Raw genomic sequence first — 25,126 nt, 5'->3', positions numbered from 1 at the left:
GGAGAATCAGACTGTCAGGGGGCTTACAGTTAAAGTAAAGATTATCTAGTAGGAGGTGGCATAATAGAAGTCGGGACTTGCTGTTTGGAGCTTTCTTTTGCCCATTCCATGGCAATTCTGTGGAGATACTAAGAGAAGTCTGAATGAGAGTCACTTTACCAGAGGCAGGGAGGTCCACGAGAGGAATATTTCCCTGGGACATAACAAATCGGTCAAGGTACACGAGGTGCGGATGGAAAGGGCAGGGAGGCAGACTGTGAAGCTGCATCAGTCAGTTCAGCAGCACTTGCTGGGTCGCATGGAGATGTTTCCTTCTTGGAACCTGAGCGCCATAAGAGTCTCGCCCAGGGAACAGCAAGTATGCCTTTGCCCAAAGCCTTGCCCACCCGTTGGAAATGGATGCTAGCTAAACCTCTTCACTTGAGGTTAAGGTCACTTCTCCTGGATTTGCAGAAACACAGCAGATGAGTCTGTGCTTCCAAACTTAGTGCTCCTTCAGCAGCCATCGCCACCACCTTCCTGCAAGCCCAGCTAAGGAGTCATCTTGTGGGGATGGACTGAGTTCAGAGCTGGTCCTTGACTTTTTACCCATTACTGATTTTGGGATGGATGATACCAAAACTCTGTGGACATTATGTTCATACATCATTACAGCTACCACAAACAAGGCAACTTATCTAGGAGAAACAGAAACAAGTCCTGGATCCATGACAGAGCAGAAGTGTGTAACACCAATGATTTCCACAGTGCCGGTGAAATCTATCATTCAGCAGACCTGCAAGACTGTAGAACAAAGAGCACCGCAGCCATCTTAGTGCGATGTCTCTGACCTCAGCATGGACAGGAAGGCTAATCGTGAGATGTCTCCTTTCTTTGTGACTGGTTTAGTTTTCAGAGGTTTAACAGCTGTCACTCGCCTGAAGCAGAACAGCCTCATCCATGGCTATGGGGAGTGAACAGGGAAAAAGGTGGTGGTGACGTATCTGTGCAGCACTCGGAGAGCAAAAATGATGGCTCCATTTCACACGCCAGACAAACTGAGCCAGTAAAAGGGTCATCTGACCACTGGTATATGAACTGATGAGTAGAAAAATGGTTACATAAATGCTATGGCTTACTGGGTAAGGAGAACAGACACTGGCAGAAGCACTTGCAAAATGAAAATCTTCCAAAACTATGATTTTGTACTTTCCACAAACAGGTGTGAAGGGCTACACTGAATATGAAACATCTTGGAGATTATGCACTTTGTCAGGCAAGTTGCCAGGGCCTGGCACTGTCCTTTCTACAGGATTTGTTGCAAAGGACAACAAATTACATCTCAAAAAGATGCTGCCTAGTTGTAACTTCCAGCGTGTCCCTTCACCTTGCTGTTGTGAAGAGTGGACAGAATGAGCTCTGTTGCCAGCAGCTGGGATGATCTGCAATTGTCTGCACTAATCCTGCTCATCGTATTGAAAAATTAGAGATCTGCATGACTCACTATCTCTAGTACGTAACCAGACATGGCCAGGATGAGTAGAGGGCAGCAACCCAAGCATCCTACATTCAGTGGCTCTCACAAGACTGGACAGCCTCTTATCCCTTGCTCATGAAAATGCCAACTGGCACCCTGCAATACCTTGATGAGGTCACAGACACAGCAGCAAAGAGGATGCAAAAACTAGTAACTCTCTCTCATGTCCTTCTGGAGGTACATGAAAGAAGAGACTCTTCCATGAGCAAATAACCATCCCTGCTGAACTGTAGTGCAAAGGACAGGGTGTACTCCCCTCTGAAATTGTTATTTAAACTACGACAAAAAAAGGAATATTTCTTGATGGCAATATATGTAGCTATTTAAAAACTGCCATGGTTTCATTTCTCTCAGATAACACACAGACGAGGTTAATTTTATTGAAAAATTTAAGTGATATGCCAAGATATCATAATGGTACTCAATAACTTGGACCCTCTTCATTACTGGCAGCTGAAATGAGGTATGTGATCAGTATAATATGACAGAAAACAGGCAGCAGTTCATCATCTCCTATCCACTCTTCAGGTTACACTGGAAGCTTCTTTAGCACAGCAGTTTAGTCAACAAGAAGGAAATGAATACCCCCTCCTTCCTAAAGAGGGCATGGAAACCATCCTCCTGAACAGCATTTCCTCCAAATTTGATTTGAGTATCCGCATTCAATTACACTCCCTTGAAGAACAACGTGACCACTCCCAATCTTCCAAATATCCTCTGGAGTAGCTTGTTTCACCTCCAGGTTGCAGAGTTGTTCCCAGACTACTTGTTGGGACAACACTGACACCGTGTCCTCTGCACAACAGAAAGTCTTCAGGATTCTTCCCATCCACAAGAATCAATCCCGGAAACCATCCTTTCCAATCTCAGAACCCCTCCCACATCGCCATGGAACAAACATACCAGCTGCAGAAAATCTCCAGGAGAATCACAAAACCACTTATACCAGCCCCGATACATAACAGCACATACAATGAATCGTACATTGATTACATCCAGGGATGTTCTATTTATGTTGAGGAATTCTCCAGCTGAGCTAGACAACAAGAAGCAGAAGCAAGAGGACATCCTTGCCGTAGTCATACAGTCTCATTTTCAATGAGGCACAGCAACTGAGTGAGTGAGTGAGAAAGTAATGAGGAAGGACAAGGATAATGACAATAGATCACAGCAGCATTGATTTGCTACACAGGAAACTGATGACTCAGAAAGGTTCCTCTTTAATTTCTATATAGCAGCCACCCCAAAATCATTGCTCACACTGGCCATCATTAATTTGTTGATTTCTTGAAGGCATTCCAATAGAAGCAGTAGATCTTAAAAGAGTGGGCAGTGGTTTTATGGACTTGTTCCTCCACAGCACTCTGCAAGTAAAAGGCAATGAGGACGCAACTGTGCAGATAATAGTGATATACTGAACTTCCAAGGGAGGAGTGAAGGGAAGGAGGCATGCGTGTATAACCTAATGAGATGAGATGAGATGATCAACTCTCTCTGAAGTCAGTAGAAATCTTTCTATTAACTTCAGTGAGAGTTCAATCAAGCCCTAAAGGACAAAAGTAGAGCAGGTCATTAAGGCAGACTGTGAAAGTGCAAACAGGTTTTGAAGTATTCCAGAGGTGTTAACATTAAAAAGTATGGCCAATGCAATATATTTCTTCAAAGTGAGGCAGCATCTGTATGCTCTGACTAGAAAATGTTTCCCAGGTTAGCCCTGGTCCCAGGCACACTTCTACATCATTATATCACCGGAGCAGTGTAAAACACGTTACATTCTGATAGGCTGCAAATGATCGGGGCAAAGAAACACATGCCTTATACCACTAGAAAGTTGGGATACTCAGATTCCCACCAGTCCTACACCATTCATTTCTAGTCCTGTCGGCTGATAAGCTGTACTTGACTATTATCTTTTAGTGACGTATAAAAGAGAAAAAAAGGAAAAAACCACAGGCTCACAAAGGTTTGACTCTTTCCTCTCTCCAGTTAGATTTCTATCAGAGGGAAATCTCTATGCCCTTCTAATTTTACAAGAAGGGGTCAGTTCTCCCTCTACAGCCCATGTGTTGAGAGGATGCATGGATCCTTCTTTTCCCTTCCATATAACAATTCTATTCAAGTCTCCACACTTCTTTCCTCACTCTCTTCAATTCCAGTGAACTGCTAAAGAAAATAGAGAAATATTTAATGAAATTTCTATGGTGGGATTCCTTTGGGGTGATGAAAACTCACTGGTATCTAGCCCTAGCTGCCCTCAGGATGATAACTATTATGACCATGTAGGAACTGAGGAGGGAGAAAATAAGTAGTAAGCAGAATAATGCACTTTTGAGGTCCATCATCTGGTCATCTAATAGAGAAAAGAAATACTTTGATAGATCAATAAGGAAACTTTTTTAATGACAGTAATAATTTCTTAGTCCTGGTTCAGACTAGAGATTGGAGTTAAAAATGCCAGAATTCTAAATACTTTGCATTTACTAAGTCATATTCATCAGATGCTTTACTATAAAAATATTACATTTAACTTTCACCAATCAATAAAGCGAATTGCATTCATCAATGATTTGATATGTGTTGCTAAATATAAAATACTTAGCACTTAGGTACACATTTCTATGTAAAAGCTTTTCATTATACTGACTAACTTCTGCGATAATTATAAATCTTGCTTGTTGCTCATCCTTCATTCCTCCTCCCTCCCTTCCCAACTCTCCTTTTTTTGTAATTCATTTCAAGTAGCTAAAACTGGGTGCAGAGCAACTAAACAGTTATCTAGGATCAATTCCAAAGAAACAGTTGAGGAAAACACAAGTATGCTTTATGAGATTCCACTGGGAGGAAAGTTTATTTTTACCTGATTTGTTAGACACCCATATAATTGCCTCTGATGAGATGTGGCTCGTATTTCCTACTGCAATTGTTAATGGAATCTGCCACAAGTAGCTGCAAGACAAAGGAGGGGGAATCTAAGAACAAAAATACTGAACTGATTCTTCTCACAGCAATCAGGGATCATGTCAAAGAAATCAAAACACAATTTCAGTAGCAGTGTAAAGATGTGGATTCTAACAAGTTACTTTGAATTTGAAATGCATTTGCTATTAGCAGTAAAACAATGAAAAAGTCATTCATCTTAAGAAAAACTAAATTATATTTCACATTTTTCACACACTATCATCATATGAGGACTTTGTTGCAAGGCTTTCCTAATTTAACAAAATGATTCACAAAAGAGGAAATAATGATTTCCCATAGAAAGAAGAACACTTTTTTACACTTAGTTAGAAAAAGACAACCTCCAGGTAAAACATGCTTTGATTTATAGGGACTCCAAAGTTTAAAAACAACATATTCTTCTACCAACTTCTTAAAAAGCTATGATGGGCTTTCATAACTCCTGATTTATAAAAACAAAACAAATGGTATGGATTTCCATTTCTTTGCACCATTTATTACCACTTACGTGTATGCAAACTGGACAAAACAAGCTACATGTGGATTTGGAGATATGCTGTTGTTGATCAGACCTCAACTTCCTCATAGGGTATCACAAACTGTTTCTCCTTTGAAATAAATGTTGTCATTTACCTAAGACTTCTATAACATTTTTATCGCAATAAACAAAAATTGACTATAGGAAGTCAATCTTTTGGGGAAGAGATGGAAAGGATGAATTCCTGTGTCTCTTCATGATCACCTCTATTCCTGAACTCTCAGAAGTATCATTCCACCAGCCAGTGAAAGAACAGGCATTCCCTCCCAGGCTTGCCATCTCATTTTGTACACCAGTCAAGGGGGAGCACTCAGTAATGGCAGAGTACATGTGCATTTAAGCAAGGCAGCTTGCTAAGAGAATGGTCCCAACTCAGATATCACCGTCTGCTATACTTAGATACCAATTAGGTGTATCATTTTAGACTGATTGCATTAAAATGGTGCAAGGATGAGTGTGGGCAAGTTCTTGATGTCTCCGTCAGCTTCCCTCCTGCTAGTACCCAGCACTGCAAAACTAGCCTATGGCACCATAAACGTTAGGTTTGCTCTTTTCCACTTACCCAGAAGCCTGTTCCACTGAACTACAAACACCACGTCTATGTGCCACAACTGCCGCTGATGCGTGCTGGCTTGCAAGCGTTATGCCTGGGAACACGCCTGCTGTTCGGCACTGGAAAACCACGGGGATCACACATCACGCACCACTGAATTCCCCCTGCGCCAGTTCAGTGAGAAACGGTAGGCTACTGCAGTAATTTCTGTTCTCTGCTACTCTCAGATTTCATCAATAAGACAAGGATTATTTGATTCTATTATTTCAAAGGCCAGATCCAGCAAAAGCCTCCATATGAGTAACTCTGCGCACTTGACATCAAGGTGCTGAGAGCAGCCCCACTCCAGGGGGTCTGGCTGCTGGGGCTCAGGGTCGATGCGATGTCCCAGCCCGGCCTCATCACTGTGGACTTGTCTGGGGATCCAGAGTTCAGGCTCAAACTGGCTGCTGGGGGAGGGAGAGATCCCTGCCCCGCCGGCCCTGCTGCCATGCTCGGCTCCCCACCCCTTGGCGAAGAGCCCCCCGACATGCACAGGGGTTTGCAGTGCTCAGAACAGAACTGCATGTGCCGGCAAACACTTGTCCATACAGCAGTGACTCAGCGGAGAGGGGGAGATATTTGGAAAACTGTATGGCTAAAAGAGGTATGAGTGACACTAAAAAGAAAACATGGCATTTATTGCCATATGGGAGAAGAAAAAGGGTCCCATGTGATTTTCGGTGCTCTGAATCTTGGTATCATGACACACTGGGAAAATTATTAGATCTACTCACGCAGTGAAGACACGTTCCACATGAGCATGTGTTCTGGCAGACACTTTGCATAATTAAGCTGTGGCATCTAAAGATGCTACTGCCTTTATCAGTCTGCCCAGACCTTGTGCTGGATGTTACCACCCTTCGCAGCACAGCCAGCAGAAAAGGATGCCCACCAGTGCCTTAGCTTCTCCACTTCCCAGTTGGGTCTTCACGCAAAGCTACCTTCTTTGTTGGCTTAACTAGTACTCTGGACTGTGAACTAGAGTAATGAGGTGAAAACGTGTATTGTGTCCTACTGCTTCTGCTACAGCAGTAATAACTTCTGGGTTTGACAGGTGAGGGCAGTCAGGAGATGCTGTGAAGCGATGCATCGGAGAATATTCACTACTCTCTTAAATACCTTATAGCTTGCTAGACACCCACCACTGTTTTAGAGTCTGTCCAAAAAACCTTCTAGGAAAGATACTATCTTTAAAAATATATCCAGTTCTAAATACTCAGCTCTCCAGAATGAAAAAGATGCTGGCAAGCTGTGATCGAGAAAATTGAGGCAAAATTAAGCACAAAGCTCATATATTATTTGAAAGCACAGGAAGAACTGCATTTGCATGGTATTTTTATGACTTTTATGATTTTTGAGATCAACTCCTACTGAAAAAGTTATACTGCAAAATAAAAGATACTGAGAGCTGCCTATGTAGCTTATTTAAACACATATATAAACATACAAATATAAGTGTATGAACATATACATGGAAACTTGTTATTTTGAGAAGGAACTTCATGAAAAGATATTCTGTACATTGCAATGTCTATACAGAGAAGAATTCTATATTACTTTATATTATTATTTTATGTTACCTCCAATTAAGGTAAATCCCATTGAAAAAAAGGACAGAACCTTCTCTGAAAGGTGACCTAGATGTGGAACAGGAGTCATGTAAGCTACCCATCCTCAGAAAGCACGTGTGGATTCAGTTGGGAAGATTAGTACTGGTAGATTTAACTTTTATCTCCCCAAGACGAAAGACCTACTGATGTTCTCAGCACTCTCCAGAATCTCCAAATCTCATCCTCTTGGTTATTGGTTTACCAGGTGAACCACAGATTTCCTTTTAATAGACCTCTCCAGAAACCCATTTTTCCTGCTTGTACTGCTGCTGTTCTGTGGATGTTTATCCGCTTTCCCCTTCCAAACCTCTTCATCCTCAGTGAAACTTCTGCTGCTGTTGCAGAAGATGACATGGCTAACTTTTTTGTCTGTATGGGAGGAAGATATATCTGGCTCACCTTTCAAGAATTTTTGTTAGGATGACTTCTCCTACACAACATTTCCGAGTGATCCGTATGGACTGTGTTCTCCAGGTGTGACTAGGAAGAAGCAAACGTTTTTGTGCTTTTCTATCACACTCTTCTACTTTACAGAGAAAAGAGGAAGAGAGCCCACTTGCCTGTTTTCCTCCTACTTTGTCTGGGAGTAGTGCACATCTTGTATTTATTCTTTATACCTTGGGAGCACATATGCTCTCTGTATGTATTTGACCAGGGAAAGGAGCATTCTGTTCCACCTGGCCATCTGCTGCCCGCTGCGAAAAACCAGTTGCAGTGAAAATAAGAATCCAGCACTGAGGGCCCAGTGACTAGGGCAGCAGGACTGGAAACAACCCATTTGGTTCTCCTGCCCTCAGGAATATGTCTGCAGGAATCAGATGCCTGTTCAGGTAGCACTGGGTGAAACAGAGCTAACAAACTACACATCCAATGTGCCTGAGATGACACTGAACTTCAGAGGGATCTTCACATTATGTCCCTCTGGATACAAACCTGATCACCTTAACAGGGAACTAAAGCCAGACCACTTAATTGTGGGGAAACTAAGGGGTGTTTCAGGAATTAAAAGAAACCAGCTCTGAGGATGAGGAGGAGAGACATCTAAAATTGGAACAGACATGGTAAGTATGAACTGCGCTGTACACAACATTGTTCAGTCTCAAAGAGATGTAGGAAATGTCTTAAAGAGATGTAGGAAATGTCTTAAAGACATGTAGGAAAAAGGGGATCTTGTTGAAAGGTAGTACAAATAAGCCTTTTCCTGTTGATTTACAAGTGAGAAACTGTTAATGTGAAATAGTTAAATTTAGGTTGACTTGCACAATTAAAGGGAACATTTTGGTGATTTTTTTTTTTTTTTTTTTTGCTAGCACCACTTTAATGTGTAATACTGAAGTGTGTTAACATCTCCATTCCGCTTGGAGAATAATCAGAGGGATTTGTTTGATGAAGTAATACAATCTTGCATCTGCCAAGGTACGTGCAATACTAGAAACTAGCTAATTATGCTCTGACTGGATTATATAGATTTTTTTGTCTTGAGCATTACAGAATGACTACATAGCCAGTATTAGTGTACTTTATTTCACTCAGAAAATTATCATGTTTGTGATGAGTACTTGCTTGTGCCTTGGCTTCCAACAAATAAGAACTGATATCCCTTCACAGGCAAATTCCGCGACCATAAAGTATTAAGCAAACACGATGCCTCACACTTCTGTCTCTGGTGAACAGTAATGTTGTATCAACACCGGATTTTCAGTGGAACAATTAGTTGCTTCTTTGTAAAGAGCTATGCAGTGCCAAAAAAGGGCAGTAGATTATTTCCTCTGCTGACAATACAAAGATCTCAGGTCATTAAAAAGGAAAATGCAAGTTTCCTGGAGTTTCAGAATCTGCACCCCTTTTCAACTGCTTTTTCACGTTAATGAATGTTTTTGCTGAGATTGAAGCCCATACGTTTTCAAGGTTCATCCTCCCAGTAACTATAATGTGCCAAGCTTCCACCCTCTGCCTCTAGTGAATACCGTGTTCCTCCAGTGAAATTTCACCTTTCTCCATGGATTCAAATCTAAACAAAGAAGTTCAGCTACTCCTAGTCATTATTCACAGAACAATGAAGATACCTGTTCAATATTCATAAGTTTATTATCCTTGGATGCATTATAAAGAATATACAAGTAATGGGATTGCTTCATGTAAAGTGACAGAACATCTGCATCTAAAATACCACAGCAGAACTTAGCTGCCCTGCTTTTTGAATGGGAGAGGACGTGAACAACCACATCCCTCTCTATATCCTCTGCTTTTACAGACCTCTGGGTTAAAGACTCCTAATCTATCCTGCTGTTCGTTATACAGAAATTGTACTTAATCCTTCTTATTGGCCACCTCTATATTTTTTCTATCTGTTATACTCTTTTCTAGGTTAGAAAGCCAGACCTGCCCTCCGTGCTTTGAAGGCAGGTCTACCATGGATTAGAAGTGGAATAATTATTTTCTCTTCTATACTCTTGATATTTTTTATACACTCCTTTCCTACTAATCCCTACTGTTCTATTTACTTGGTTGACTGCGTCTGGACACTGAGCTTATGTTTACAGAAAATTACCTACCATAACTTCAAGATATCTTTCCTGAGAGAAAACCGTTTCTTCAGAACCCAACACTAAGCAACTAAGTTAGAGCTGTCTTCCCCACATATGCCACCTTTGCATTTATCAACATTAATCTTCATCAGTCATTTTATCACCAAGTCAACCAGCATTAAAGGATACTTCTGTAATCTTAGTGATTACCTTTTGGTTTTACTAACCTCACAAAACTCCTATGACCAGAAAACTCTGTTACCTCACTCTTCCATGCCCTTTATCACATCATTGAATAGGAAAAACTTCAGCACAGGTTTCTCAAGAATTTAATGGGTTATCAACCTCCACTGAGAAATTAAACCAATTAATTTCTCCCTTTTTGCTTGTATTTCATAAGTGAGATCTTCCCTCTTATCCCAGTACAGATTATCTTCGTTAGGAATTGTTAACGAGGAAGCTGGACCTCCAAAAATTCATAAAAAACAGTTAAAATGACGAGGCTAGATACATCTAGATATAGAAGACATCTATTTATAGTCTTTGATTATATACCTAGCTAGAAAATCAAAGGAGAACCACGACAAGGTAGACGAAAAGAACAATGTACCGACTTTAGAAAAAAATATATTTTTTTTAGTACAGCTAACAGCAGAAGAATAAGGTGCAAAATTAAAATGCTATGCACAAAAGCAAATTAACTGATCTGCCTATTAGCAGGATATAAGAAGCATAATTAATTTAAAGTGTAGTGGGAATCATGAACTTAAATCACAGAATGATTTAGGTGGGAAGGGACCTAAGGAGATCCAATCCTCTGCTCAAATGTGCTAACAGCACAGGAAAACAGAGTTTCATTGTAGGTAGAACATGAGATCAGAGGAGGATACGCAGGCTGTATGTTCAGTGGTATCACACGAAGTCAATAAAGTCAAATGTGGTAAATGATTTGCTATCTGATTTTTTTCCTAATCCTTACCCGTGCAAAGCATCTACAGAATTACTTTCATAACAGCTGAATACCAAAAGCTGTATGCACCTTCCAACAGCTTACTTGGCTGAGAAATGAAACTGTGAGTTGTCTAAATTATTCCTGGTTGGAAAAACAGAACTAACGTATCTTCCATCAGCTGGCACTGGTGAAATCTCAGCCATCACTCTTCTATGACTTAGCTTCTCTGGGCTAAATTCAATTGTGCAAACTGATGTCGAATGAGCTGCCATTGGGTACTTGAGACATCTGTCAGGGCCTGAAAGATATGGCACAGCACCTACGGATGCTCCCGCCCATGTAGAGGCAGCACAAGGTCACGCTCGATACCTGAGGGCACCTCCAATGGCACCAGTCACCTGTGCAAACAACTAAATGAGCCTCTCCATCCACTTGATGTTAACAACAATACATTCCACAATTCCCAAGGAAACTTTTTCATTTCTAACTGAAAAAGGCAAATTTTCAAAACCAAGCTGCTCATAAGAAAGAGAAGACTTCAGCACAGATTTTCAACTATAATACTTAAAACAGGCACTGCTGAAACATTTTATAACTACTATTTAAATAAAAACTTCCAGTTTGCTGATTCAAAATGAATTTCGGCTTGAAATACAAGTTAATTGAAGGGAGAAGTTAAAATGATTGAAACTGAAATGTAAGGTACTGAAATTATGAAATTGAAATGAATGTTCTAAACCATTTTTTCCCCAATTTTTTGCTTTGATTTTTGTCCTGATTCAGTACAGGGAAATGTTTTGATATGCTGAAAATTTCTGTGGGATGGGAATCCATTTCTTGCTCATCTGTAACGCTTACTAATCTTTGTAAAGTATTTTGAGAACATAACTATCTGAGACTTCATATCACTGAAGGATATGATTAAAGCTATTTAACATGGAGATAAAGTGAGGCATAAAAATAATTTAAGAGTAGAAAGGATAAAAAGAAAATCCAAGAGTAAAACTGACTAGTTAAGACACCTGGCTCCTTGTTTTAACCACCAGAACTTAATATCCAAAACGCCAACTCTGTCTCCTTAGTTGAAATCTGGTGCATCCAGAATGGCTGAAGCTCAGAAACAGGGACGAAGGACTCCTTGGCATTAGTTTCCCATTCCCGCATCTCCAGATGGAGAACCCTGAAATTTCATGTACACAGAGATATATGCTCGTGTGAGTAGTGCCGAGTCTGAGAAGACAACACTTTCCTGGTGTGGCTCTTGCCAACAGTGACGACTCCTTGATTAGGGATATTTCTTACCAAGGGAATACCAAATATCTGACAGGGATATTTCTTACCAAGGGAATACCTTGCTACGAGCTGTCCGCATAAACTCATGTTGTTGGGATTTCAGAGACAAAAGAACATGAAAGCAAAGTAATGAGAAAATATGACCTTTTGGAAAGTAAGTCAGTCTTACAGAACAAAATGAAAGCTAAGAATTAAAGATTTATATTTTTCCTTCAGTTGCATACTTGGCTGATCTACAGAGCCATATACAAATAGTGGCTGGTGAAAGAAGTATTTAGCTGCTTGGCTGCAAAAGTTTCTGGCTAATAACCTTAAAGCCTATTATAAAATAAAGGGCACAGAAAGTTGGTAACTAAAGGATAGTGTGAAGTTCGGACATTAAATCAGCATAGCAGGAAGAGAGCAGAGATCTCTCATTTCTTCTCCTTGCTGAGACAACTGCAATTTCTGTTAGCAAGGAAAAAAGAAGGCCTTTGTTTTCGGTGAATTTTGAACATTAAGATAGTGGAAGGTTCAAAGATAAATTGTTAACGGAAAACCTAAAAGTGTACTCAACTAATCTACAGAGTTACGAATATTGTTGCTGTGATACCTGGAAGACTTTATTCCTAGGCTGACAGCACAAGTAGACATCATAAGGTGGTGAGTGGGAAACAAGTGGAAGCTGTTGAACAGCACAACAGCTTTAGAGCTTCCTGCTATGGAAAGAGATTGTAAGTGAAGCAGAACTCAGCAGTACCAGGGTAAAATTTCGTAAGCCACGCTTTCCAGACACATTGTGTTGGGAAAGATAATTTATAAGCATCATAGAGATCTTCCCAGGTTATTATATAGTATAGTATCTCATTCAATAAAGAGTGCTTCAAGTTCCAGGGGAAGCTCATGTGAATACCATAGCAAATCACACACTTTTACTGTGATTCTATAGAGTCTTAGTTCTGTTTAATAGATAAGGAGCTGACAATATATTCATGTTGTGAATCTCAGTTTCACAAGACTGAAGAATACAGAGATTTCATTAGATTTAATATGTGCCGGCAAAGGGATTGTAGGCTGTACCCAGAGGCACAACACAACAGAAGAAGATGTTAATTCCAGCTCTCACACCTCCTACACTGAGCCAGGGTGTCAAGGGATTCTTTGTACCCTACCAGCACAGAAGATGGCAGATAGGAAGGGAAGATTTCACTGACTTTGTAGCAAAGACAAATACAAGATGAAAAATGGATAAAGGAGAGACCAACTGAGCTCAGCCTGGAACATGTTCACTGGCCTAAGGTTGGGATTCTGAGGTTCCAGGTGTTCTACCCTCGCACAAAACTAACAGACTGGCCAACAAGAAGAAGGTAAGCCAAGACAAAAAAAAGGCCACTGTTACTAACAAACACATAATTACATGACTAATTAGAAAAAGATTGCAAAAAAAAAAGGGTTGTGGAAGTGTTTACTCCAAGATTATCCTGGACTATGCTGGGCAGAGGCATTTCCAGCCCCTTTAGAAAAGCAAGGTAAGAATTTGGACTGGTGGACTCTGTGAATTAAAGACAGTGTTCCAGCACAGTTTTTAGGGGATTGTAACTGACTGCAAGACAGACTGTATTTTTTTCACCTGTGATTCCAGACATAATTAAGTTAGGGTGCCATGTAATACACATGCAGCTTTGTCCAAGCAGGTAACAAAACTGCAACTGAGGTACACGTTACTCAGAAACTAACGGTCTTCATGTTACCATCTACAGCCAACACTGTCAAAGCCTCACTGAGCTTTTTTTATCAGTTTCTTCTTTCTCACTAATGCCTCACCTATGAAGGAATTCAACGTTTTAGTCAGAGCAACCTACCATCCAAAACAAACCAACGGGGTCAGCTCTTGATAGATGCTGCCAGGCAGAGAATGGCTGGACCACCTGGTGGATCTGAATGGGCTCCATGTCTGAGGTGTCAGTTTTTGAAGAGTATTGCAAGCTTTTAATAGAAGTGAACTTAATAGATGCCTCATAGATGAGCAGAAATTAATTTGTAGAGCAGTCTTGCCTTTCAACTACTAAGATTTGTCTACTTTGTCTGAGGTTTTCAAAGGTTCTGATCAGATATGTAGTTGGCCCACCTAATATATACTTCAGAGGGAAGCAAAACTTGGTGATTTGGAAGGCATTTGGAATTGTGGGCCTATTATAATTTTTGAATACAAATTAGACTTAGCTGCATACATGAAGGAAACTATGGATAATCCTTATACTTTGGAGAAATATTTAGAATTGCATGAGAGGGTGACTCGGAAGCTTATAGTCTACTCTTGAAAGATGCTAGCACATCTGAGATTACTTGCTTCTGATGGTAATCCTCTTTATTTGCAGCTCTGCCTCAACACAGCTGCTAATTTTATATATTTGTCTATTATGGATGCTTTCATTTCGAAACTCATGTTAAAAAACGCTATCATATTGTTATATTCTAAAATAAAGGTTGATAGTTACTTCTAAGAGCCATTATTTATAGGATAGATCACGGATTGTTTGGATTTTTTCTGTATAAGGATCAAAACACAAAGATAGGGAGGGAAAAATATTTTCAATGCCAATACTGTATTGCTGGAATGTATTTTAGAGGTATGCATTTTAATACAATCATTGACACTGTAATTCATCTGTAGTCAGAATAGTGATTAACATGTTTAACAGCAATGTATTACAGATGCAGATTTTGTTGTTTTCCTTTACTCTGCCATAGCCCTAATTCTTTCTGAATTTTACAAGAATCTTTGAAACAATTTTCAGCAATAAGTAATTCCTAGAGCTGAAATAGGGAAAACAATTTATATTCTTCAGGAATTCCCTTACCAATGCAACCAAACCACAAAGTCCCAGACACAAGAAAAGGCTTCAGTGCTGTAACTGCAGACTAGCATGAAAGGGCCCCTGTGTGGCCCTGTGCTGTGGGACTGCCTTAAGATGACAGTATGCATATGCTGTTAGAAAACAGCTGTATGTCTTCAGCCATCCCTTATAAACCCCGCCCTTCTTTGGTCTGACTGCTTTTTTAAGGGTGGGCACAAGGTAATTCAAATGAGTTAATTTGAATTAAATTACCCAATTTGAAAAGAAAAAAAATTGCATTGTCTGATAATATAATATTATCTGATTACTAAATCTTCTACAAAGTTCTGTGTAATTTTAGATTAATGTTTTATACCAAAATAAATTATAAATGAAGTGGTTAGAAATATGATGGGGCTCTTTAAAATTGACTCATGTCAGTGTCAGTGCTAGCAGAGTACCTTCCTAAATTTAGAAAAATATTGTGGGCAAAGAACAAATACTACAAATTCTTTGTCAGTACATGCTTTCTCCTCCCTGCCTAACATTACCTTTTTACACTAAAGCACAAAAGGCTTCATTTTCGAAAGTGACAAGCAATTTTGGGTGCTGAGTCAGAGATGGATAGAAAGAAGGTGGGTTTAAGCACTGTTAAGTGTCTTTCCTAACAGCTGCCTCTTTACACTCCAATAAGGGCCCTTAATCTCTCCTGCATCCTCTGTTCCATCTTGCACCAGCACAAAACGTCCTTCCAGAATTGCACATGTAGTGCTGACCATGCAAACCCCACCTCCAGGTTGTCCTTTACCCATGAGCATGGTCCCTTGACTACAGAGTTCAGGTCTGAGTTTCATCTGACATAATTCAGAGTGGAAGGATGCGTTATGAGCTGAGGAGGGACACCCCCCCCCAGTAGGAACAAGAGTAGCATTTTAGCTCTGCCTACAAACCTCCATTATGTTCTCAGAGACTTAGTGCCAAGCATTTTCAGTGTATTCCAACGTTTGGTTCTGATTTTTTGTCAGAATACTATGAACTTAAGCAAAATCAAAATATAATTCCTATGATAGTTTCTCCTTCCTCAGTAAACCTTCCTAAGAGTCCCTCACCAAAATATCTTCTCCATAAAACCTGAGATTCTACTATTGACCGTCAAGGCTCCCATACAGAGATAAAGAAAAAAATCCAGCATTAGCAACATAAGAAAGCAAAAGGAAGAAGAGGTTAAAAAAGAAAGCATGTTAGTACTTTCAATCTCTGATCTACAATGGGGAATCCACTTCTCTGATTTTTACAATGCCAATAAAATATGACATTTATCCACCTTCATCCATTCCATTACCCTTGTCTCTGCCAAATGCTGTTTGGGATTTCCCCAATCTGCTCTTTACTTCAACTAAAGCCCCCATCTCAACCGCCTTCTCTATTTCACTGCTTCTCCATATTTCCTTATTCCAGCTACACAATTTTAATGGTCCCAGATCCGGCTCATATCTGCACCCTTCCACACGGCGTTCCCTTTCCCTCCCCTTGCATGTCAGGCAGCCCTGACAGCAGCACTGCAGCCCCGAGTCTCCTCTTCGTCTCCCCACCTCGCTCTGAATTAAAACACAGTGCTGCCCTCAAGTACATGCTCCTTCCCTCACCCTGAAACGGATTTAATTAATGTGAGTTAATTAACTAGGTTGGGTATCTCAATCCTGAGAAGTAGTATTAGCAAATAAGATGAGGAAAATGACACAGTCCGCGGTGATAATAAAATACAGCAGCAGCTTTTCCCTGTCAGCCTAACTTCTGTCAGGATACGACTGCTGCCACCGCACAGGAAGCAATGACACAATACAGCAATTTTGTCTTCTTTAGCATTCTGCAAATTCTAACACTGACAGTTGCCCATGTCCTGCACACCAGAGCATCCTGGGTGTTTGCCTAGTGGGAAGCATTTCTTGCAAATAGAAGCTGTGAAATGGTTTCGGAAATAAAGTGTTAAATTAAAACTGGCATTTCCAAGATCTTTGCTAGCAGCAAAACCTTGCTGAAGAGACATCGGCAAAGAAATGTGCAGGAACAAATTTTAAGAGCACTTCCCATTCTGATTGAATAATAATGCAACACTCAGAAAAGCCTCTAAAAAATAAAAAGGCAAGACAAAAGACTGGGGACTCTCCAGTGGATTCTACAGCAAAAATACCCTATTGTGGCAGGCAGTGCGCGGCACGAGTATTGGGCTGGCAAACGCCAGCACCCAACAGCAAAGGCATCCTCCCGCGCACGCCCGAGGCAGGGCTGGCTTCCTCCAGGTCACTCACAGAAGCAGCTCTTCCTCCTGTTCGTTTGGAGGAGCAGCAATCTGCACAGCACTGTCCCCTCTCAGGCCGCTGGGGTTAAGGACCATCCCTATACCCACTGAAGGACAAAATCCACTGGTGCCATAGAGCTGTCCTCTACTAAACACCAGTGTTCGTGTAAAGAGAAGAAGCTCCCCACACTTTCTCACTCTTCTGCAAGAACAAGTTTTTTCAAGTCCTTGCTTGACCAGCAAAAAACCTGGTTAAATCAATATCTGGCTGTGTTCACGCACAGTTCTGTGCTTCACTAAGGATTCTTGGTTTTTTAATCTTGTTCCTGATAATTCCATTTCCTCTGTGCCTAATATCAGTACCTTCCTCTCCTGAAGCCCACTCCCTTCATCATTATTATAGCTGATACAGAGGCACTCAGGACAGTCAAGACGAACCAGGATACCACATCTACTCCCCAGGCAGCAGCACAGAAGTTGTTTCTAGGAAAAACGCTGATATAAGTGTAATCTTTCAGGTATAGCAAAGATGAAAGGCATAACAAGAAAACACTCAAAGGACATGAGGAAATGGAAGATTAGAGGATATTTCCCACAGACAGGGAGGTAAATGAGTACTTCTTTTTCTATTTATATTTTGTTAGCCCTTTTTCCTCAGCTCATGGAATAATATTTGTCCATATTATGGTTCTTTTTATTATACAATTAATAGTACATATGCTCCATTATTCCATGACTGCTCTAAGAAGATCTCAAAGATACTTATCTGCATTCCCCTTGTGCTCCTAACACTTTGGTTTGTGTTTAACCAGCCCCTCAGCAGATAAGTGGACAGAGTAAGTTCCCCATCGCTGCTCAAGTGATAATGCCATACAAATAAGTAAGAATACACATGGCAATATTCAAACACGGCTATGCTTTCACTATACAAATAATTATCAGTAAAGGGACAAGCACAGACCTTTTTCCACAAAGCCTGAATAAATGAGCTTCGTGTAGGGAATTCAGAAGAGACTAGAAGGGAAATAAATTCTGCAGTTAACCATTCATCTTGGAGTGGAGCGACGGCTCAGCAGCTCTGCTGCCCGTTGTAAGGCCTTTCAGTTGTTGTAATTACTACATGGTGTTAGACCCATGAGTCTGTACAGCTCTAGTTTTGCTGGTCATGTCCCTGGCTTGCACCGTTCAACTGAATTCTCCCTAGTCCAACCACACCGAGAAAGGCACCGAGGATCACCACTCTGCAGTACACATGAATACCCTGTCTGTATCCTGATTTGTACCTCTTCCTTTTCTCTCTTTTCTCACAGCTAGCTGTGTTCAACGTCTAGCAAGACGTTTCCCTTTAGGATATTATCATGAACAAGCAAAGATTAGCTACAGAAACTGTGCGTATGATAAGAACACTATGCAAGTGAATATTACCTCAGCAACATGACCTTAATTATTTTGATAACATTGGAACGGTTATTTCTCTGCTTTTGAAGAGACAAGGCTCAGTGTATTTTTAGAAGGCAAAACTTATTCCCACAACCAGAAAGCTTTGGTCTGCTCTTCAATACAGTATATAAAAGGTTTATGGATTTCATCAAAACTGATTAGTTTATTGTCTAGACCACAGATTATTTTTCATAAGATTTCTTGTCATATCTGTGAGCCATTCTTGTAATGATGGATGAGACTGGTGCCTTAAAATCATCATTTTCTCTGTCAGCGGGGAAACCCACTGAACCTTGTCAGATGGAATATCACCTCATCCCCTGTAGCCTTATAATATAAGGGCATAATCCGTTCTCACAGGGGTATACAGGAGTCCAGGACTGAACGTACATATAACTAAAGGATTGTTATTTGAGGGAAGAATATGAATTATACGGTTATTACAGGAGTTTTAAACTTTTGCTTGGATAAGCTGAAATTGCTACTGAAACATTGTACCAACCACAGGCTTTGACATTCAAATCAAAGCCCAGTGATTTGGGCCCTTCTGAGGAATGGCGTTGCTAGAAACAGCGTCTGTCATTGTTAGTTTTATTCTCTCATAAAATGAGAAGTATGGATCATGTAAAGGCGTAAGTGTCAAGTAAAATCTATGCTCCGTTTGTGAAGAAACAGAATTGTATACCTTCTGTAATTTCAGGCCAAATGTTAGAGCCTAGCACGCCATACAGTCAATTCCACACACACAAATAAATCACAGTTTATATATGTATGGCCCTTGAAACACATTTTTCTGCAGTTATAGAGAGACAAGTAGCCCAACTGTACACGAGGTGGGAAAACCAACTATACGTAATCATGCTCTTCTGCAGTAGAATTAAAGACGCTTATAGTAATGGACTAGGCAGAACTAGGAGTAAACCACTGCCAAAGGTATCAACAATTTTCACTTTTTCCATTTATCACGTAGAAAAATCTGCTTGCTGCTTCTATATTCCTCTATATGATTTCAGAGAGAAAAATTAAATATGCTGCTTCGCATTTCATTTTCAACAGTTAATTGCTGCATAAATACATAGCATAAAGAAAAGCACAGACATTTCATAAAACTAGAACGATTATGAAATATTCAGTTGCTTCTTTATTTGCATTTCTTATGCAGCAGACAGATCTGAAAGACCTACTCTGAAGTGACTCTTTCTAAAGGAAGGCAAAGTTAAATTTGTCTAGAGAGGGTCTGAACCAGAAGTTTAAACTCCTCATCACTTTGAAGGCAATAGAACTGACTTTTATTGCTGTGCCATGCCAAACTACAGCCCCACCTCTGGATAACTAAACACTATGTGGCAGATGGATGCTTTAAGAGCCTTCCCCGGAGCCTTCCAGTGCATATTGTGTTGTCTGTTTAGATGATAAACTCCTGGAAAGGCCTGGACTGGTACATTTTTCTGTGTTTTGTGCAGCTCTACTATTTATGGTGTTTAAAATGATCATCACGATTAATGCATAGATAAACCACCCTAAGGAAGCCAATGTCGCCTGCTCTGCAAAAGCAGGGCCTCAAACGTGGCATAAATACCATTTGCTCCCCGTTATTTACAGTGTCTATTATGGTTCCCCAGGGAGCCATGCATCCAATGCCTAATTCATGGGTCATGAAGGGGAGATGAGCGCCGACTTTATTGGACTGTGAATTAGGCCACTGATATGTAACACCCCCAAAGCCTGCAGGCTGACATTACATATGTGTGTGTATATATATATACATATACATATATATATACACGCTTCTGTGCCTCCCCCAACTTCTACCTGTGCTATTAGGCTGCCGCTGAACCAGCCAGTAAACCCTTGCCAACTACCTGACCAAAACCACCTGCAGAATCGGCCAGGGCACTGCACTTCGTAATAGCACTGAACGTTCATCAACGTGCTGTTTCCATTCCAGTTATCAAGCCCCTTTGGGTACTTGTAGAAAAACTGGCCCCTTTGTATCATGTCATACAATTGTGGAGTAGCGTATCATGAACTACCAGATGACACCACATCAATGTGACTTTCCCTGTCTACTGCTTTCACAATAATTGAAGCAATAGTGACTTTTCCTATGAAAAAAAAAAACAAACAAACAAACAACACAAACCCCATGAATAATATCTAGGTCATTGCTGGCAGAAAGATTAAATTTATTTTCAGAATGTCATTCTTGTTTTTCTACTTAATTTGATAGTACGAAAGGGAGTTTAATGATACAGAGCCATTGTGCCTATCAAGCCACATGTGCCTGTGGGCAGTGCACCAACAGATTGCATGGTCATTGTTAGAACAATCTAGACACTAATTTATAACTAACCCATAGGACTTTAATATAAATTGGTGGGTGGTATTTGAAAGGTGAACGGCATAGCCAGATTTCACCTTTTGCTAAATGGTTCCTGTTCTTTGGTATTTATGCTTATGTCACATGACTTTCAAATAACTTTAACTGGGAAGCAGCAAAGTAGCTCCATCATCTAACTGGCTGGAGTAAACATCCCATCTGCAAAGCCTTCCTTGGGCAAGGGGCTCCTTCCCATTTGTGGTGAAAAGGACACGGAAGCACAGAGAAAAACAAATCTGAAGAGCAGAGAATAGGACAGAGACTTGCCAAAGTAGATACATATAGTATGTATTGAACTGCCTGTTAGGACAGTAAATTCCTGGCAGGGCCCATGCTGATACCTTTTTCTGTGCTCTCTGTAGCACTAAATCTTACTTCCAATCTTTAGGAATTATAATTGTGATAGAATCTATAGAAAAAATCTCCTAAGAAACGCAGCGTAACTTGCCCTGTTGGTGCAGAACACTAGGCTTCCACCTATCTCAAGATGCTGTTTGAATTCTGAATTAATGTCACACAAAAATAAAATTAAGTGTAATTCTCACCCCTGATGTTCCACCTTACCACTTACGCACCCAGGAGACTTTACTCACGAATTACAGCAGCAGTTATTACAATCAATACTGAATACCTAGCAAACCTATTTAAAAAAGTCTCTGCAATACTTAAAAGGCTTAACATCTTTGTTTTAATCAACCAAAAAACCTAATAATCTCTGTTTTTCTGAGTAATGAAACCCAGTCACATTACATTATGGGTATATACACTTGCACAAAAGAAATTTTCAAGTGAATAAGGGAGAACCTCTCTCATGCTGCACTGAACTGCGACTCATGAACACTTCCAACAGTCCACATTCACTTGTTTTATCTCTTTCTCACAAAGGAACTAATTTCAGCCCAGACCTTAAACGGATGCTTAATATCCTGCTAGGTTGTTCCAATACAGCCAGAAAAACAGCAGTTTACTCTGTGTCATGTTTGAGTTCCATAATATTCATGTTCTAAAAAAGGATAATGCACTTCTAAACATTTCCCAATAAACGTAATTATATTTTTAGGCTTTCCTCAACAGGAGTATTCTATAAGATCCAGCTGTGTCAAGCAAAATTTAGTGTTAAATTTTACCTCTTAATGATTTTAATCTACTGGACAAGCAGAGAATACTCCAGGTTGACAGCATGCCCTCTTTAATGAATAGAAGAACACAGAAGCTTCTAAGGCTAAACTGCAGTTCTCTGGCATCGGCTCTACATCCTTGGCCTTAAAATACGATGTAAAAACTGCTTTAAACAATACGATGAGGATAACCAAGCATCAGCCAGGAGTGCCAGTCTGTCTCTGGGATGAAGTAAGGAAGTGTGTAGAGTCAGCCGGGCGCAGGAACGAAACACTCTAACAATTGGAAAAAGGGTAGGGGCAGAGATGCGTTAGTGCCTGCTGATTTCTGCCGATGTAACAGTCCCCATAGGACCAGTTCAGCTGCCTCAAAAATGCAACAGCTGGAACCCCCTGCCTTGTAGAGTTCCAGTTCAGCTCTTGACTGCTTCCGGAGTCAAGCGAGGTATATTCCCAACACACAGTTACATCTGCCTACTTCATGTATGAGCAAGGAGACATCCACTCCAAATAATTACTTAAAAAGAAGTATCAGACCTTCCAACCACATTCCAAATTACTTCGTGTAGCGTGACAAAATCAAAAGAAAAGGAGAGGAAACAGATGTGTGATCTAAGGTGTAAGACGTAGTCAAGGACAGAACTGTCAGGATGCAAATGAGGAAATTAAAAGCCTTATCCTGTTCTATTGCTCTAATGTTTTTTTCAGTTATTTTAACTAGCCTCATCTTTACTACAGCTCAAATGGAAGGGTCACCACTACTGATACCAAACAAAGCTCAGAGATTTCTAAAGAGCCATCTTCATAATAATGCAGACATGAAGCACTTACTTAAACAACTAATGCCTCTTGAAAGATATTCATTGAGAAATATAAGTACCTGTTGTCTCCAAGGGCAGGATCCTTGGGTTTAGCATCACTATCATAAACAAAACGTTCTTGGGAGATCACTATGACATTGTCCGTAGTTTCATTTCCCCAGATAGTGATAACAGGATAACCCATCTGTAGTGTCCACTGATCCATAACTTCTTGGATATTTACAGATTTTCCAACCCGTTTTAAAGCCTTCAAGAAGAAAGAAAAGTTTCAATATGTTGAAACAATATCATCATACAACATAATAAAACTCTTTTTTTTTTTGTCCCAGAGAGCATAATTAATTTTAGAGGTTTAAATAACCAGCACGCACGCACACAGACCCATTTACATCCTGTACACACACACTACATAATTTAAGTACCAGTCTCTGTCTATCTTAAAAATAAACATTGAGCAATCTTGCCAGAGAGGAGAGTGACAGTCAGAAAGTCACGCTTCCCACATCATTCAGGCACTTTTGCTGTAACAGAAGAAACAACTTGCTTTACAGGGTTTTAACAAAAGCCACAGAAATACTGGGTGGCTGTCTCCAAAAGATATTCTTGACCAGATAAGGTTAAAAAGGACTCGGCGTTAGTTGATCTAGGGTACCTACAATAAGGCATATTCAAAGGGCCTGATTTCTAAAAGTACAGAGTATCTCTATTCTGAAAATCGAATTACTAATTATTTGAAAATACTGCCCCTCATGTCCAAAGTGAGGCCATATATGAAAAGATATCCCCAGCTCCTTCATAAACTGCACCTGTCATAACACACAGAGGATTAATGTGTTCATATTTGATACCTCGTGTCAATAAAAATGCTGTTTTACAAGTGGGTTTTCATCTGAAACAAAAAGAGATACTATGGCATCATGGGAGATGAGACTGGGTATGAAGAGAATGACAAGCGCCTTTTGTTCTTCAGCGACGGAGATGTCCCTAGCTGCCGAACAGTCCTAGATCACAGACTGAGCAATCTCTGACGAATATAAGCAGAACCCAGCAAGGAGTCTTCAGAACTGAAGCTGCAATTGCAATGAATTAGGAACAAAGCGTCCGGCAACAAAAGTGCTTACAGGTGAGGCAAACAGAATTATTAGCCTTAACAACAGATTTGAGCATACAATATAGCCATAGTGGTTATGGACCAGAATACAGTCTCATTTTTGTTCTATTTTATTAGCTGTGGGTTCTGATGTTCTTTCAAGATTACATTCACCCCTCTGACCTCCCATCACTCAGAACTTTAACAGCGGAAGACACAAGTGAGAAGCAAGACAGACACTTGCAGTGGTATTAGACTTCAGATTAAGACATAGACTTGAGCCTGACTGTATGTTACATGTCTCAACTCTCATGAACAGTGAGTACAGACATATGACTCAGTTCAGTTGCCCACACATAGGTGGCTAATATCATTTGAGCTTGACCTGCCACTCAGATTTCCCCACAGACCTTGCCTGAAATCAATTAGACCCACCTGAATGTCTTGAACACCCTACTGCACCTGATCTGGCACTAGTTGCCTATATTTGAACAACTAGCTAAAGTCCCCAGTTAACAATTTGGGCTCCTTTTAAAATAATCATGTAGTGGCTAGTCAACTGACTTGCTCTCTATGCTCTGCTGACTGTATTAACTAGATTTCTGGGACTCCAGTTGTTCCTACTCACCAAGCGTCAAATGAGATGTCCTAAAATATTCGACACATCCTTACAGAACTGGTGGACCTACAGCAGACATATCTATCTCATGGGGCAGCTGGAAGCCAGGTTGAATAAACTAAGGTAAACATCGTTAGATGTCTATGAACAGGCAACTGAATCCAGCCCTCACTGACAACAACTGGAGTTTGGACACCTATCTTATATGTATATACCTGCTTATGTACATAAATGCAGATGTCTTGACCTCCAGCTGAATCCCATCTTTGGTGTCAATAGTTACAACTAGGTTACCATGTTCACAGACAGCTTGAGTTCGTACTTATGCCCAGCCTCCCTGACTGTATTCTACATTGGTTTGCACTCTGCCTTCATTCTGGAGTGCCCAGACTAGCTCTGCAGGCAAGAAATTCCGGCATGCTTGGCTCACTTTATGAAAATTAAACTCCTTTGAGCTTGGACATAGCAACCAAAGGGAGCATGGGCATAGCGACTGTAAGTCTCTACAGCATGCCAAATGTTACAGTAAATAGTTATCTGTTTACACCGAACA

The 25,126-nt window shown here is 40.4% G+C and overlaps 1 protein-coding gene across 1 annotated transcript in view; it reads right to left on the bottom strand.

Annotated features, from left to right (window-relative positions):
• TRHDE (thyrotropin releasing hormone degrading enzyme) overlaps positions 1 to 25,126 on the bottom strand; it is a 219,852-nt gene that overhangs the window by 49,111 nt on the left and 145,615 nt on the right. The window contains exons 9-10 of the mRNA XM_074573378.1: positions 22,924 to 23,111; positions 4,374 to 4,462 (exon numbers count right to left, since the gene is read on the bottom strand). Of these exons, the coding sequence (XP_074429479.1) occupies positions 4,374 to 4,462; positions 22,924 to 23,111 (277 nt within the window). The remainder of the gene's footprint in view (positions 1 to 4,373; positions 4,463 to 22,923; positions 23,112 to 25,126) is intronic.

This window comes from Larus michahellis, chromosome 1, assembly GCF_964199755.1.
Source record: "Larus michahellis chromosome 1, bLarMic1.1, whole genome shotgun sequence".
NCBI lineage: Eukaryota > Metazoa > Chordata > Aves > Charadriiformes > Laridae > Larus > Larus michahellis.
This window is presented reverse-complemented; position numbering and strand designations above follow the sequence as displayed.